At 41.8% G+C, this 18,882-nt stretch overlaps 1 protein-coding gene across 1 annotated transcript in view; it reads left to right on the forward strand.

Annotated features, from left to right (window-relative positions):
• LOC117553167 (transmembrane channel-like protein 3) overlaps positions 1–18,882 on the forward strand; it is a 93,504-nt gene that overhangs the window by 52,262 nt on the left and 22,360 nt on the right. The window contains exons 13-21 of the mRNA XM_034226996.1: positions 85–348; positions 952–1,080; positions 3,971–4,038; positions 4,440–4,568; positions 9,541–9,651; positions 11,828–11,953; positions 12,074–12,152; positions 13,215–13,257; positions 13,339–13,609. Of these exons, the coding sequence (XP_034082887.1) occupies positions 85–348; positions 952–1,080; positions 3,971–4,038; positions 4,440–4,568; positions 9,541–9,651; positions 11,828–11,953; positions 12,074–12,152; positions 13,215–13,257; positions 13,339–13,609 (1,220 nt within the window). The remainder of the gene's footprint in view (positions 1–84; positions 349–951; positions 1,081–3,970; positions 4,039–4,439; positions 4,569–9,540; positions 9,652–11,827; positions 11,954–12,073; positions 12,153–13,214; positions 13,258–13,338; positions 13,610–18,882) is intronic.

Here is an 18,882-nt window from a genome sequence, read left to right on the forward strand (position 1 = left end):
TTATTTTCATTGTCTTCAGTACTAATATTCTGTGCAATGACAATAAAGTTGAATGAAATCTAATATTCCCCATGTGTCTTCCAGATCCCGCTGAGTCCAGGGAACTGGTCTGAGTCCAGCTCCTTCCTGGCCACCATCTCTCAGCCGGAGGGGAACAGCCTCTCCACCCTGGTCTCTGAGATCTCCGTCTCTGAACATCGCAACATCACCATAGCAACCATTGCCACGGTGCTGGATGTTAGGAACACTAGCACCAGCGGCTCAGGGGTTATCTCCAACCAGACGTCTCTGTTTGAGAAGACCATCCGCTCTCAGCAGGACCCCTGCTGGGAGACCTATGTTGGACAGGTTCTCCACTCTGAGGATGTTTATTATATTTACTGTTTGGGGTTGTGTTTACTTATGATGTTGACTAATGGTCATCATAGCTTTGAAACATAGAATATACAATATTTAAGGGCAGTACATTGCTCAGAATTAGATATATAGAATACTACCACAAAATATACTGTAAATGTATACAACATTTAACCTGTTGCTTACTAGCTGTAAACAGGTACAGCTGATCTTATCATATGTTAAAATAGGAATATGGTCAGAACATGAAGTATCACACAGAGGGAGCTTTTGACCAGAGGATGGCACTAGATGCTAGGAGAATTACAACTACCAAAGTCATCCCAAATTGGACTTGGGTTTCCCAAAATGTCATATCAATACATCCATTTTATATTTAGACACTTTTAGTCTCTACCAAAGTGCTCATTCTTACAACCAACTACCCTGCTAAATAAAGACAGTATGAAGGCTGTCCCTGTCTACTCGTGATAAACATCCCACATGCTTGCTCTCTATGTACCTTCAAACAATGAACAGGTCTGAGTGCTGGATAATTAAAGGAACTGCATATGTTTGTATATTTACCTAACGTTCATGTGCATGTGTTTTCAGGAGATGCTGAAGCTGTCCATCATCGACATGATCTTCACGGTGGCCAGCATCCTGCTCATTGACTTCATCAGAGGTCTGGTGGTCCGCTACCTCAGTGACTGCTGCTGCTGGGATTTAGAGAGCAAGTTTGTAAGTTGTTCACAAGTTGAGTTTTTTGTTACTATAAAATGCTTTGAGCAATTTCCAAGCACCCCTCGACAAAGAAATAGTCCAGCACAAAGCTCAACATGATGATATACATTTCTAACAACATCCAGCAAAACTGATTCTAAAACTGTTTAGAGAACAAATGTTAAGAACAGAGACATAAATAGACAGATTTCTTATGAGGAGTTTTTGAGGTTTATTACAAAGGAGTGCTAAAAACACATTTTCAAACCAGGACCCAAAGGTCATATATAGTAGAGGAACAAACCCCCCCAAAAAAGGCTTTTGATGTACCCCTACACAAGGTAGAACAAAGCACAACCATGTTTTTTCATTACTTTAATGTCTAGTTTTTTAAATGGAAGGTTGTCGAAAAAAAGTTTGTGGCCAAAATGATGTATTTTGGTTGATGTTTGGAACCTTCCCATAACCGATTATAGTGAAAATGTGGTATTTTCCAAAGGGAATCGTATCTGCCATAACATAGATCTCTTTGTAAGTTGATCAGAATGTCACCAAATTTGGACTAGATGTTTACTGAGAGACAAAGCTACTGTGGCCGACTGGTGCAGACGCGCCACAACAGTCCAAACATTTCCAAAGAAATTATGCAAATAAATAAACACAAATGTGCCAAATCATATGCAGAAACATCTCCAGCAATGTGATGAAACATGCAGTATTTACACTGAACAAAAATATAAACGCAACACTTTTGTTTTTGCTCCTATTTTTCACGAGATGAACTCAAAGATCTAAAACATTTTCTATATACACAACATAACCATTTCTCTCAAATATTGTTCACAAATCTGAAAAAATCTGTGATAGTGAGCACTTCTCCTTTGCCGAGATAATCCATCCCACCTCACAGGTGTGGCATATCAAGATGCTGATTAGACAGCATGATTATTGCACAGGTGTGCCTTAGGCTGGCCATAATAAAAGGCCACTCTGAAACGTGCAGTTTTATCACACAGCACAATGCCACAGATGTCGCAAGTTTTGAGGGAGCGTGCAATTGGCATGCTGACAGCAGGAATGTCCACCAGAGCTGTTGCCCGTGACTTGAATGTTCATTTCTCTTCCATAAGCCGTCTCCAAAGGCGTTTCAGAGAATTTGGCAGTACATCCAACCGGCCTCACAACCGCAGACCACGTGTAACCACACCAGCCCAGGACCTCCACATCCAGCATGTTCACCTCCAAGATCGTCTGAGAGCAGCCACTCGGACAGCTGCTGCAACAATCGGTTTGCATAACCAAAGAATTTCTGCACAAACTGTCAGAAACCGTCTCAGGGAAGCTCATCTGCATGCTCGTCGTCCTCATCGGGGTCTCGACCTGACTCCGGTTCGTCGTCGTAACCGACTTGAGTGGGCAAATGCTCACATTCGATGGCGTCTGGCACGTTGGAGAGGTGTTCTCTTCACGGATGAATCCCGGTTTTCACTGTTCAGGGCAGATGGCAGACAGCGTGTGTGGCGTCGTGTGGGTGAGCGGTTTTCTGATGTCAATGTTGTGAATCGAGTGGTCCATGGTGGTGGTGGGGTTATGGTATGGGCAGGCGTATGTTATGGACGACGAACACAGGTGCATTTTATTGATGGCATTGTGAATGCACAGAGATACCGTGACGAGATCCTGAGGCCCATTGTTGTGCCATTCATCCACGACCATCACCTCATGTTGCAGCATGATAATGCACGGCCCCATGTTGCAAGGATCTGTACACAATTCCTGGAGGCTGAAAACATCCCAGTTCTTGCATGGCCAGCATACTCACCGGACATGTCACCCATTGAGCATGTTTGGGATGCTCTGGATCGGCGTATACGACAGCGTGTTCCAGTTCCTGCCAATATCCAGCAACTTGGCACAGCCATTGAAGAGGAGTGGACCAACATTCCACAGGCCACAATCAACAACCTGATCAACTCTATGCCAAGGAGATGTGTTGCACTGCGTGAGGCAAATGGTGGTCACACCAGATACTGACTGGTTTTCGGACCCCCCCAGACCCCCCCAATAAAGCAAAAATGCACGTTTCAGAGTGGCCTTTTATTGTGGCCAGCCTAAGGCACACCTGTGCAATAATCATGCTGTCTAATCAGCATCTTGATATGCCACACCTGTGAGGTGGGATGGATTATCTCGGCAAAGGAGAAGTGCTCACTATCACAGATTGTTTCAGATTTGTGAACAATATTTGAGAGAAATGGTTATTTTGTGTATATAGAAAATGTTTTAGATCTTTGAGTTCATCTCGTGAAAAATGGGAGCAAAAACAAAAGTGTTGCATTTATATTATTTTTTTTCAGTGTAGAAAACATTCACCAACTTGAGGAAACATGCGCACTATTAATACAAGTGCGGCATAAGCACTTGGTGACATTCAGGATTTTAAAGCTGCCCAACGGTCTGTGTTGGCAGAACTGTTGATGACTTTGGATTAATGCGTCAGCTAAATGCTATGTAATGTAAAATTGGGTTATTTGAGTCCTTACCTCACCCTCTGCTGTCCAGCCTCTAACAGCTAACCAGTGCAGCCAAAAGTACCAGTTCTTATTCAAAGATCTTTAGTAATCTTTTAATAAAAACAGTCACAATCCCATCTGGAATATAGGCTACCACATTTTCACATATTTGGTTATAGGAAGGATTCACACAATTATTTTGCAGTAAAATATTTATACAACCTTCCATTTCAAAAGCTACACATATTAAAATGATGAAAAAATGGTGTTTTGTTCTACCTTTGGTTGGGATATCTCAACCCCAAAAGACATCTACATCTACTTACAAGTAGGTGCGAGTGTAATACCCTGTGTGAGGCTGAGAGGGTTCACATGCATTCTCTCTCTTTCCTCAGCCTGAATATGGAGAGTTCAAAATAGCAGAGAATGTTTTGCATCTGATTTATAACCAAGGGATGATCTGGTAAGTGTGAAATGCCAGAATGAAAACAATGACATATTGAGAACACATTCCACTCTATCACCATGTCCTTGCCACTGTGTGTTTAATAGAAGATCTGATTCAGAGTTAATAGTGTGGCCGTTGCTGACCAGCCTCCAGGACCCTGTTTAAAGGACTGTGGTCCTCTCTAATGTCTCCATTACACCTCTGTGGCCTGCCCGCTCTATTTCCTCAACTCATTTCACAATTGTCGCCTTGAAGCAATGAACTTAATGAAGTGAAACCTCGAGCCACTGGCTGTAATGTATTTCTATATGAGGTGTGACCCCAGTGTGTGTGTGTGTGTGTGTGTGTGTGTGTGTGTGTGTGTGTGTGTGTGTGTGTGTGTGTGTGTGTGTGTGACTCACCTCTCTCTCCTCCAGGATGGGAGCGTTTTTCTCCCCCTGTCTCCCTGCCTTTAACGTGTTGAAGCTGATTGGTCTGATGTATCTGAGGAGCTGGGCCGTGCTCACCTGCAATGTCCCCCACCAGCAGGTGTTCCGAGCCTCCAGGTCACACACACACACACACACACACACACACACACACACACACACACACACACACACACACACACACTCACACACACACACACACACAGACAGGATTACTGAACTGTTGTGTTTTGCAACTTTTACCTGGTGTCTGTGATAGGATGTTTTGTTAAGTTTGCAACATATATTTGAATATCTTAATACAATTACAACATAAAAACACCAGATTTTTGGCGGTGTAACACATACATGATGTTCTTACCTCTTCTGCGTTTCACCTAAAGGACACCTGAGCTGCCCTCTGTGCCTGTGTGAGCTTAACTCACTGTAACCAAAACTTCACCTACTTAATATTAAAACTTGCATTACACATCAATATAATTCTGAAAAGGACAGGTTCATTAAAGATAAAAGGTTTTGTGATGTTGAAAAGGTTCACACTATAAATGTCCATGACTTTTTTTTACAAAATACCAAGAGGTAATCTTGAAATAATTTTCTTTTGAGGTTTAGTTGTAGTGAGAAAGATACACATCATACATACATGCAAAGCAAATGATCTATAGTACAAGTATCTTATCTCACACTCTCAGAAGAAGAGGACACATGACACTATGTCTATGTCTGTGACATCACACACTCCACCCCTGTCACTAAACTGTGCACAGTGTGTGCACGTGAGCCTCTCCTTGATAGAGATTATCTGCATCAGCTCACTTCTCTTACTATACAACCACCAATAACTGTATAGCTTTTCCTTCTTATCTTATTAATATAACAGCTCTGCCTTATGATGACAAATCAGTAGGTAGTCCTTCAGTGCATCATATGAGTCATATACATACACACATATATATATAAATTAGGGCTGTCAATTTAACGCGTTAATAACGCGTTAACGCAAAAAAAATTTAATGCCACTAATTATTTGAACGCGATTAACGCATGTGTATTTTTTTTCCTCGGCCGCCCCGTAGTTTCAGAGAGCATCGAGTTTAAAATACCATCTACAAGCTGATGCTGACAGCCCCGCTCCTGCCGCCCGCTTGTGGCAGACCACACTTCCACGCTCACCGGCAGGCACCGACTGGCTATCGGGAGGACCGGGAGGGTGTGTGTATGTGTGGCCCGAGCGAGCGAGAGAGAGACCTTACGTGCATTGTTGTTGTTAGCATCTGGTGCTAGCTAGCTGCGCTAACAGATATAAGGAGCTGCTTAAATGAAAACATTTCGCCACAACTGCGCCGAGCACTTGACTTTATGCAGGAAGCCAGACAGTGGGACATTGTACGAAAAGTCAGCACACTCAGCACGGATAGTGCGCAACATGATTGCAGCGTCCAGGCAGCTCCCGTTCGAGCATATGCCTTGAGTTGCACATAGCTCCAACGATTCATCACACACACACACACACACACACACACACACACACACACACACACACACACACACACACACACACACACACACATGTATGATGTCCTTTTGTTGTTCTGTTGTTTATGTCTTCTTGTGGAACCTACTGCTGCAGGTCTCCCTTGAAAAAGAGATCATTGATCTCAATGGGATTTTACCTGGATAAATAAAGGTTTTGAATTGAATTTAACACACACACACACACACACACACACACACACACACACACACACACACACACACACACACACACACACACACACACTTTGTATTGTATTATTGTATGAGAGAGGTTCCAGGTTGAATTGAGGCGAATATTTGTAATGTTCAGAGGTTGTTGTGTTTAATATTCATGAGAATATTTGTCATTGTTCAAATGATAATAAACATTAGCATAAAGCATATTTGTCCACTCATATGTTGATAAGAGTATTACAAACTTGAAAAATATTCCTCTAAGGTACATTTAGAACAGATAAAAAATGTGCGATTAATTTGCGATTAATCGCGATTAACTATTTTAATCGACTGACAGCCCTAATATAAATACATATAAACATACACACATACAGTGCACACAGGCCTGAGGGCTCAGCCCACTCTGATTTATGTAACGAGGCTGTCATTGCCTCTTTCAGTGCTTATCAGTCACTCCCAGATGTGGGGGAAATCCACACGCACGCACACACACACACACACACACACACACACACACACACACACACACACACACACACACTCACACAGCTGAGAGAACATGTAATCACTATTAGATGCAGTTGTGCTGAGGTAGGGAGAGATTGATACTGACACGTTGCTGATAGTGAAGAAGGCTTTTGTACGCCCCCTACTCAGAATTATGAGGTGTTAAAAAGCACTGCATGTGCACTGTCGATTTTAGCATCATTCAATTATTTTACTGTCCATGGACTAAAAATTTAGCAGCTACAAAGGGTGGATTGTTTGACCTCACAGTTGCTAATGTAGCATTAAAGGCTAACCAGGTCACTTATTAGACGCTTTTATCCAGAACGACTTACATACTCAGTACTGTGGGCAATCCCCACAGGAGCAGTTTGGGGTGAAGTGTCCCAGGGACACAACGACATGCTGACTGCAGTGGGGTTTGAACCTGTGACCCCCTGATCCAAACACCAACGATCAACGCTCAACCCACACCACACGCCTCCAAGACACACAGCATTCACAATTCCCTTATTCAACTGTTTGAAAACTGGCTTTAAAAAATGGAAATGAAATTCAGAACATTTCAGACATTAACATGGACAATGTGTGTTTCCCAAAACATGTGTGTGTTAAAAACAGAGGTGGAATCAGGATGTAGTTAGCCTAGCGTAGCTAAAGTGAAACCATGATAATGATGATGCATCTGTATGGATTCTTGACAAATCTTTTACATAGCACATTTTATCCATTTGTGGGTTAAAAATATTATTAAGTACAATCTTGTGTTCCAAACATAGGACTTTAATGTTGGCACCATCGCTGAGATGTAAGGATATAACATCTGAGAAATTGATATTTATTAAAATAAATAAGAATAATTATGCAATCCTAGTTCAGTGTTAATGGCCAGTGTACTGTGGAGTCTCTGCACATTTCTGCTCCCATGATGTGCAGTCAGCAGATGATGCGATCACTGCTGTTAAAGGCAGCACCAGTGGAGTGGAGCTAATGTGTGCAGGGCCGGCCCTAGACTTTTGGGGGCCCTAAGCGAGCTTTGGCTTGGGGGCCCCCCTCACTCTAGCGCGTTCTCACTACACACAACACGGAACCAACTTTTTTTGTCTTATGATGTTAGCATAAGCACACATATTGTATAAATGAGGCATGTAAACACCGTGGACCTAACCTCCTCTAGGGGGGTCCTCACCTCCTCTAGGGGGGTCCTGGGGAATGTTCCCCCGGGATTTTTTTTTTTTAAATATTGAAGTTAAAAGCATCAATCAAATTAAGAGATCTATGGATACATCTATCAACACCCATATGAAACAGAACTGTAAACAGATTTTTCTTTATGGATATTTTACAAATCACTTAAACTGTATTCTTGTTTTGTCATAGTATTTCATAACTGTTTTTCATGTATTCTCTCTGGCTGTCCATCTCATAATGTTCACATAGAAACTAGCTGTCAATAGGAATATCATTCAGAGGAATTATAATTTCTTGCAAAAATCTGTCACAAAAAGAGGTTGCACATTTAAATTCAGGTGTTGTTATGGCAACGTCAGTGGCCAAACAGCCACATTTACTGCTGCAAATATGTTCAAACATGCTGTCGACACGTAAAGCAGTGGCAACTATGCCACCATTTCAGCTGACTTTTTCTCAGAAATACTGTCACATAACATCCATATATTTCAGTGCTAGGTTGATGCTTAGCTAAGCTAACTATGCAACACTTTAACTGACAGGACTCAGGATCAACTGTGTACTGTAAGGTAGCTTCTAGCTTCATGTCGAACAGTAAGTCAACATTTCCCAGAGAGCTTTCTTTGAAATCACCAGGTAACGCTAAAAAACACAACATTTCGATTGTATGACAAAGTGTTTATTTAATATATTTGACTAGCTATAGCTACTTGCTAACGGTTTAGCTTACCCGCGCGATTCAAAGTAACGTCAACGTAGCTGTAATTTATGCTTTGCTTACATGTTCGCATAACTTGGAAGTTTACTGACATTTACATACCTTGTTCACCTGGCTCAGGTGGTGGCTCTGGGGTTGTTGTGTGAGCCACCACTTGAGAATTGTTGTATTTTTTAAGAAAAAATGTTCTTATGTCCATCTTCAAAAACTCTGAGTCCGACTGACAGTTTATTTTAAACATTGTCACAGCTCACAGGATAGGTACCTGTCAGCCAATAAGACAGATGTGTATTTCCATTCAACTCTCTGGTTGGTCTGGTGTCTTGCCTCTGTTGCATTCACTGAACACGGGAAATTACATTCCTGCCGTCCTCTCTAGTGTCATGATGAGGTTCAGGTAAAGCACGGTTAATGTATTATATTATTGACTCAATAATATAATACATGACTTTGAGAGTAGGCAATCTAGGCATATTAACACAATTAATTAAACATACTTATCACAGCGACTGTGTACTGAGATTTATTTATTTTTTGCTAGGGGGCCCCTTAGTGGCTGCGGGGCCCTAAGCGGCCGCTTATGTCGCTTAATGGGTCGGGCCGGCTCTGAATGTGGGCCTGAGCGTTCTGTAGAAGAATATTTAGCTGTAATAATGGTTGATAACATATGTTCCAGGAAACCTGTTAGCTGTAGCACACCTCAGATGATTACAATTGTACTCTTTAATGTAATTTCCTAAATTCTGCTTTTCCATATACAACATTTTTAACACGATGCTCTTTTACTTGCAGTGGGTAAAAAAGTCACATAAAGAAAGATTATGATTGTAGCTGGGCCCAATACATATGTTGTTAAAGAACACTATAGTCACCCTATTGGGCTGATGAATACAATGCAGTAATGTTAACCTTTTTTTTTTTTTAAATTAATCCATGTCGTCTGTGTTTGGCTGTTTTTAGATCAAACAATTTCTATGTAGCCATGCTGCTGTTCATGCTGTTTCTGTGTATGCTGCCCACCATCTTTGCCATAGTGAGGTACAGACCGTCCCAGCACTGCGGACCATTCAGGTAAAAATTGTTTTATAATAAAGAAACTTTGCCAAATGTCTGTATGTGTAGCAGGACATTTACATTATGGAATGTGTAATATACTGCTACTTAAGTTTAAAAAACAGTTATCTTGTTGATTTGTATTTTCCAGTATTTGTTTGGTATGACTTAATGGCTCAAACATGTCCCCTCTTATTGTTAATCTGTTTATCAAATGTAATGTATCCCAAATGTGTCACCAGCTTTATCAACCCTTACTTGCCAAGTATGCAGTTTTCAAGATTTTGAACTAACTGTTATTACTAAAGTTAAAACAGTTTTTCAGGAGTGAAACTACATTTTTGATTACCAATATGTGATTACCTTATCCAAAAACGGTATATTTGAGAATGTACAATGATGTTTGAAGCTGTGAGGAGCTGCTGCTGTATGAGCAGGCGGTCTGCTTAAAAAAAACACGTCAACAATATTTTTTACAATTACTCTCACTGGCTGAACGTAGACACAGGTCCACACTGCCTAGCTGTCTTACCATAGGGGGCTTAAAAATAATTCCGATTTTAAATTACGAGAGCCACACATCTTGCTAGTTAGATAGCTAAAATGTGCTAGCTAGCTTCCAGGGTATATGCAGGAATCCTGAAGTCAAATGTAATACCTTTTAAGACCTTTTTTAAGACCCTTTCCATATGCTTTTAGACCTCATCGCCACTTTGAGTTTTAACCGGTTACCTTGGCGACACACTTTACCTCATATTTACTATATACAGTATAGATTGACTTTCCTCCTTATCTTCCAACCATTTGGACGCAGACTTGCATTTCCCTATAACGATGTTGTTTAACAACCGGCGTAAACGGACCTTCGCGCGCTATCAAGCAGTGAGCGTGCAATGTCCTGTTCAGATGACGTCAAATCCAACGGGATGCCATAAATATACTACACAGAATCACACTACACACCTACGCAATGATTACATTCAGGCAGACTGTAGAATACAACCTCTTTGGACCATTTATATACTTATTGAAAACAAGCCACAAAATGTAATACCTTGGAAAATGCCCTTTAATACTTTTTAATAGCCTTCATTTTCGCGAAATTGATTTAACAACTTGTAATACTTTGTAAGACCCCGTGGACACCCTGGCTTCATATATAGGGTAGCTAAGGTAAGCTTGCTAACAAGGTAGGTAGGTAGTTAATGTTAGCTAGCGACTGTTGGCTAGCTTTGAACCGGAAGAAGGCTACATAAGGTGAATGGTCTAGCTCAGGGATGGGCAAATGGCGTTTTTTTTACTTGTAGTACTGATACCGTCCAATAGACTCCTAGTTACGTCGCGAGCTGCGTACATGATTTCGTTCGGCAGCCAAATACCGCAAAAATAATCTGTGACGCGTTTGTGTGTATTGTGTTTCTTGTGAGTGTTTCCTGGGGAAACACTCACAAGAAACATCGGCTGTTGTTATGCCTGCTGAAATCAGATGTAAACAAACTGTCACGGACCCTTCCGTGTTATCTATGATTACTAGATGCCTTTCATTCATAATGTCAGCGGGAGGGAGGGGGAGCGGCGCTGAGTAACAGCGGAGTGCAGGCTGACAGGTGTCTGTGTTGACATTCCCCTTATTGTGGAATAAGGGGAATGCAGAGACTGGCTACAAGTGTCTTAGGTTCAAGTTAGACAACTAATTTCTGTGTTAGTGTTCATGACTTCATGTTTATGTCATCTTAATGGTTAATCTCAATACACACACATTTTCCGTGCTTTCCAATAGTTTAAAAATAGTTTTATTCCACTGTTAAATAACCTGTTCAATACAAACATGCCACTTGTAAACAGAACAGATATTTGTTTAGTGAGCTTATTAGAGGATGTTCCCATGTTTGGGGATGTTCCCTTAAAGATTGAAAAATGTCAATGAAGATGTCAGACTTAGTATATTTGTTACATAATTACATACAATACATGGCATTTATGTGTGTGTGTGTGTGTGTTCCAAGTGAATCACCCCCTGGTGGCCAGTACATCAATTATGTGGCCCCCACCACCATCCAAGTTGCCCATCCCTCTGTTTGTCCCATAATTGTCACCATATATGATGAAGGAGCTCTTTCCTCCACCCTTAGGTGTGGATGTGTTTATATTGTTTGTAATTGTTGATTAACTTAAAGTCCTAAATGTGTTTCAGTGGTCAAGAGAAGATTTATGACATCATCTCTGAGACGGTGGCCAATGACTTCCCGCTGTGGTTCAGTAAAGTGATGAATTACGTCACCAGCCCTGTTGTAGTGCTGCCTGCACTGCTACTGCTGTTGTAAGACACACACACACACACACACACACACACACACACACACACACACACACACACACACACACACACAACACTACATATTAAGATTCATTGTTTGACGTTTGTCCCTCTGTGTTTCAGCATGCTGATATATTATCTCCAGGCCATAGCCAGATCCCTCAAATTCACCAACAACCAGCTGAGGATACAGCTGCAGACGGTGAGTTCCTGAGTTTCATTCTCACACTGAGGCCCCGTCCACACGGAGACGAAACGGGTGTTATCCTCTATAGTTCTTTATCGTATGGACGGTTCGTCCACACGAGGCCGTAACGGAACCGCGGAAACGGAGCCCTCAAACGATAACGCATCCCAAAGTGGGAAGGTCTGGTAACGTAACGCTTGCGGCACCGTGTGTACGCCTTAAACGATCATAGCCCCGCCTCTCCTGCTCACCCCCCGCTTCATTGCTGATGCGTTTCGACAACAACAACAACAATGGCGGATCACAGGGTTGCGTTCGTGCTCTTGACGCTACTGACCGTGCTACAGATGTTAGTGCAAAATCTACAGCTCCTCTACCACAACCATCAGCAACAAGTGGACATGGAGAACTACATGAACTACATGTTGCTAAATCCACCGCGGAGAATAACCAGAAGGGCAACCATGCAACCATGGCAACCCTGCTCGGGGTGTCTTATTCGCTGCTTTTGGTGTATTATGTGGCGGAAGTACAGCACCACTTACAGGCCCGGCATATGTACTACAGCGTCTCCAGCGGGTCGAGCGGTCTCGTGTGACACGTTTCTTGTGCCGATTCCGTGTGGACAGAAGACTTTTTTGATTTTATTCTTTTTCCGGCATGTGTACCGAGAAGGGCTGAATTAGAACACGTTCCGACCCTCTCAATCATAGCACACGTGGCCTTATACAACAGTTCGTATGAAATCTCAGGAAATGTTGTTCCTCAGTTCTTCCTCGTGTTTTACGACGAGGTGTCAGTTTATGCTCATTGCATACATACAGACTTTTCCAAGAAACCCTAAAACTAGCTTTAGGGAAAGACATGGTCCAAATAAGTACGAGAGTCATGTTGACAGATGTACATTTAGAGCTAGATATATATATATTTTGTACATAGGCCTACTGACCAAATATACGCATATATATTTTTGATGGATCCATTTAATTTTGTCCTTCAAAATGTTATACCAATAATATATATATTTATTTTAATAACAAATATGATTAAGGTGAATATTTCCTTTAATCTCTTTAGGAACGGACCGAGGACAAGAAGAAGGTCTTCCAGTTGGCTGCAGGTATCTCTGGTGTTTTGGAGATCTGTGTGTGTTCTGGTATTTCTTGTAGTGTTTTGACCTTCACTCTTTAACCCACCTCAGCGAGACTGCAGGCTCCAGAGGCCGACAAGAAGCCGGATCAGCAGGAGAGCGACGTCACCAGCCAGGAGGCCTCCATCCACACTCCATCACCCCGGCGGAACGGCAGCATCACAGACTTGAACTCTCCTGTTCACCGTGGTAACAGCATCCACACCATCACCCAGTCAGCGTCCCGGGCGGAGCTGAGCAGAGGGGGTGTGGCGGGGTCCGTCCGGAGTCCAGCAGTCACCATCCTGCCCAAACACCGACCGCCGGAGCACACCCCCAGCAGGTCTAACACACAGCAGTTCAGCCAATCAGGGCGACCCTAAGACCTCATGCCAGCTCTTATTTGAAGGAGAACATTTTAAGTGATATGGATTTATCGTAGAATCAATAGTGAAGATGTAGCCAATGGGAACGTTTTAAATGACACTGATCTCAGAAGTGACCTTCTTTTGTAATGAGTACAGTAAAGAGTCTACAGATCTTTTATTGTGCTCCCCTTTACGATACATGTTCCTGGTGGAGTCTGTTTAGGAAGGCTAACTTTGAACGTGATTATATTAGGCTAGCTGCTAACATAAAAAGTAAGTGTTAATTTCGTAGTAAACCAAGTTTATCCAAATGTATATTGTGATTAAAAACAGCTTTAATGAAAATGAGCTTCAAACTATTACATTAGATAGTTTTAGCTTAAACGTTCACTTGTTAAGCTTGTTAATAAGGTAAATCCAGGTTTTACCATTGTTATTCCATTGATTTGAAATTACAATTGCAAACATTTTTCTTTAAAGGTGGGGTAGGTAAGTTTGAGAAACCGGCTCGAGATACACTTTTTGTTATATTCCATGGAATGCTCTAACATCCCGATAGCAATTCATATCTTAAGTGCTTTGACAAAAAATCCATACAAAAATGTCATCTCTGGAAGCCGTAGCACTGTAAAAAGCACGACCAATCATTTTAGCCGGCCCGGCTAAAATAACTGGATGGCCTACCTACCTGTCAGCCTTCCATCTGTGCACAAACTTATCTCGTGCCCTCATTGGTCATGTGCGCGTTTGTGTGTGTTGGAGGAGGGGCTCTGTGAGGAAGTGGCAGATTTGTTCCGGCTGTGTATTTTCAAATTCTAGCGCACTCGAGCTGGGGGGTATACTACGAAGCAGGATTTTCGCTTAGCCGGTTAACTTCAGGGAAAACTCCGGCTTTCCGGTCCTACGACGCTGGTTCTCTTTTTAGCGGGCTAGATCTCCATGGTAACTTATGCTGTGCGGCTAACCCATGGATGTATAATAAGAACTGGATACAGCGTGGGAGGCGGGGCCTCATTCATTCCTATGAGAGTTGCTCATTGGCGCATGATGATAAAATGGCCCAACTTTTGAGAGAGCGAAACGTCACAGATTACCCGGCATGCCTGAGAAGTACCGTATGTGCGCTCATAGAGCATGCGCAAGTTTAACCAAAATGCTCGTTCACATCAAGCACGTCAATTTGCGTACACGTAACAGCACCATGTGTTCATGACAGCATGGTAATGATTTGTTATTATGATGGATTTGATATTAACGAGGCAGCAGTTAGCAGCTAGCGGCTAGCAAGTAATTATGCTAATGTACACATCAATCGTTATGTACTTATATTACGCTGTAACAGGATCTAGTGATATCCAAGCAACAGAGCTTCATTTAGCATGAAATAATTATTGCACTGTATATATATATATATATATATATATATATATTAGGGCTGTCAAACGATTAACATTTTTAATCAGATTAATCACAGCTTAAAAATTAATTAATCATGATTAATCACCATTCGAACTATGTCCAAAATATGCCATTTCTTTATGTATATTGTTGTGGGAATGGAAAGATAAATGAAAGAAGGCGGATATATCCATTTAACATACAGTATCTATGTTTATTATAACAGCCCACACACCTATCAATCATCAAACCGTGGGGTCTTAATTCATTACGTGTTGATTTCTATCAACGGGGGAGTACTTCAGGAAAGTCGACAGGGGGGGGGCTAGTGGAGTACTTCGTGACCACAGAGCGTGAACGCTGTGATCAGCGGTTTTAGCGCAGTTCTCCAGTGAAGGGGGGAGTCTCCCTCCGCAGCCGGTTGGCGTAGTTTTGGCACAATTCCGTTGTACAGACCGACGTTAACAGCAGCCCTGTCTGTGCACACGGAGACCGACTCTGTCGTCCGGTGATCTAACCGCCTTCTGGAAAAGCTTCACAAGTACGTCGCTACACAAATGCGCTTTGTGACACAAGTGACGGTACGCATTTCAGATTACGCACATAACCTGCGTACCAGTTATGTGCACCCCTGTACTACAGCAAAAGTATTCTCCGTCGGGACTTCCTGCAACAACACCACGCCGTTATCAAAGATGTTCTATTGAGAAGACGATCACTACGTGACAAAAGTTTTCAAAACCGTGGCTACTGAAATCAATCTTACTAACTGCTGTCTGTGCAATTTACTCCGCGCGAGTTGGCAGACTTTATTTTGCTTACTTTAACATCATTTTTCATGGTGGGGCTCAGCCATTTCTTGGTATGGGTGTAGCCTACCCCAGCCATACCCTGGCGCTGCTGCTGGTGGCACGTATGGGGCGGGCCATTCTGCACATGCATTAAATATTTTAACGCAATTAATTCAAAAAATGAATTGCCGCCGTTAACGCGATAATTTTGACAGCACTAATATATATATATATATATATATATATATATATATATATATATATATATACAGTGCAATAAGCTTCTTAGTGCAATAATAAGCTACAGGGACGTTAATCTAACATCGGTAATATTAACTTTATTTAATACAACATTTACGGTACAAGATTTAATCATACAGCCCATGTAGTATGATAATGAATTACAGCAAAAATGTGCAATATATCCATTATTACAGCTCCGTGGGATGGCAGTAAGGCGATATGGGTCCGTTCTTATTGCGCATTGTAAACCGTGATCGTTTTTCTCGCGTCAAGGAGAGAAGCTTAAAAGGAGACTAAAAGGAGTCTCTGAGATTGTTTCAAAATTGGTACTTTAATTAATAAAAAGCGCGGTAATGTTACAAACAGGATATTGTTCAGTCAGGAGAGAAAGGCTGCAGCTTCCTCTCCCAGGTGCTGGCCGTGCAGAAGAGAGGCCACAAGCATTCGTCTTTCCCGCTGTTCGCTCCTCCTCTCTGTGAGCTGTAGTGACGTAGGAGACTTCCCCCCTCGTTCTCCTGTGCCCGATATTGCGTTAAACAGAGGATTTCGACATTTTACATTCATTGCTTACTTCCACATGCCTTTTCTCCTCCTTATCTCTTTCATAACTTTATATGTAATACATGTTAACGGCGTCAATAGCCACTTTAATGATACTAATTGGCGGTAGTCCCGGATGTCGTCATGAAGGATTTTCAGAATAAAAGCTTGGTATTGAGAACTTCTGGTTTTTTCCAGAATAAAACAGCATTTAAACTGACGGCATGTTTAAGGTACATTATGCTATCAAAACATTGATTTTAATTTCTAACAGTCCCTCCTTACACACCTAAAAGGTATGTATAATACTGAAATCAATGAGTTCTTCATCTGAACTTTGCATAGTACATAACTCATATCAAAAACATACAATCAAAATGGAATGGTTCAATAGCCTCAACTTTACAAAAATACAAAAAATACTTTGACTGTGCTTAAACATAAAAGTTTTCCCTTGTGCATAACTTCTAGTGTTAACATTCAATATCATTCTTCAAAATAGCAACAATGGCTTGGCATCAGAACATTTCTTCCTCCCTCCTTTCACAGAAATCTTTCTCATACCACGCTCAGTATTAAGGCACTTGTTTTTACAAAGTGAAAAGAAACAAACCATTTTAGAATAGTAATGATTTATAAAACATGAGATCTACCATATTAGAACAGTATAAAATAATAAAGAATAAAATAAACTATATAATAGGAATAGGAATAGTGTAAAGTAAATTGAAATGGATTCACTCCATTTTAGCATTTTATTTTGCTCACTTCTTCACATGAGTTCATCATTTAAAGAATCACATTGGCTGGACATTCATTGAACCCACCTCATCTCTGAACATCCATATAATTTAACATCATTCAAACTAACTCATCATGTTCCTCCTCATCTGTATACGGGGGTTGATCGTCCTGTTCTGCTAGCATTTATAACTGTCCCCCATGAGAAATGTACCCTCCCTCCTTTCATACCATTTAGGGTATGAAAGCAATATGTTCTCTGGAAGAGGCCGTCGTGATCAATCGGTACGTTAGAACATGCAATGCAACATCTAGGCCTCCCCTGGGCGCCCCTATGCTATCCTTGTACCCTGGAGCCTAAACTCCCCCTGGGACTGGTCTCTTAGCCCTACTGGCTTTGGGGTGTTTCGCCATGTTGATTAACTACATAAAAAACATCACTGGCTGTGCTAGTGCACAGGTCCCAGTCCAATCCTGTGGCAAGACTGAGTACAAGGTATTAGTTCCACGATACCACCAAACATCTACTCTGGGATACGGCATTCTCCCAGTCATTTCTGGGAGAAGATTTTGGTCAGTTACAACAGTTGTAGAATTTCATCACTTAAAAGTTCCTACTTGATGGCTTTGGGCGGCCTTTTCTAATGATGTGATAAAGTCACTAAAATGGTGTGAAAACCGGTGGAATATCACTAACTCATTATACTAATTCATCTTCAATTTTGGTCTCCTTGAAGAACCATGCTAACCCCTTTAACAGTGTGTGGAAACTTGGGTGCCCGAGCATGTGATAATTAGTTCAATTCAGGAATGTTCACTTATGGCAGATATGTTTCTCCTTTTAAATAACATCTCTAAATGTCAGGTCATCACTGATTAAATGGATGAGCATTAGGAGGTGGTGGCGCTTGTCTTTTAAAACTCATACTCTGGTGCCGTGCGCTCCCTCTGAAGCTGCAAGTAAGATTTAAAACATCTGCAGGGTGGGTTGAGCGACCCCTTCTCCCTGAAGGATATTTGTTGTCAAAAATATGCACCATTAAAATGAGTGATCCAAGGCCCCGCATGTATTACTCCCAATTATACTAGTTTTTTCAAAATTAAAATCTTCAATCGCTCTTTGCCTAGTGTCTTTTTAAAACTCTACATCTTGGACGACAAACAAATGTTGTTTCCACCTTAACAGTTCTCCTATGGTAATAACGTTGGGTTACGTATGGTAACCCTTGTTATATTAGCACAGGCGGAGCCCTCTACTGGACTCTATGGGTACTACCTTACCCTGCGAGCATTCTCCCACTAAGACTTCTATAGACGTAGCCGGCCTTGGGCGGGCCTACCTGAATGCGCGCGCATCACACCTTATAAAAGGAGGCCTCACCTCCTGACTATCATCATACACCTCTCTTCAGCGAGCGGAATAGGACAGACAGTGCCCTGGGGAGAGGGCTCCGCCTGTGCTAATATAACAAGGGTTACAATACGTAACCCAACGTTATATCTCTCACAGGCTCCGCCCTCTACTGGACTCTATG

This window comes from Gymnodraco acuticeps, unplaced genomic scaffold, assembly GCF_902827175.1.
Source record: "Gymnodraco acuticeps unplaced genomic scaffold, fGymAcu1.1, whole genome shotgun sequence".
In the NCBI taxonomy this organism is placed as follows: Eukaryota; Metazoa; Chordata; class Actinopteri; order Perciformes; family Bathydraconidae; genus Gymnodraco; species Gymnodraco acuticeps.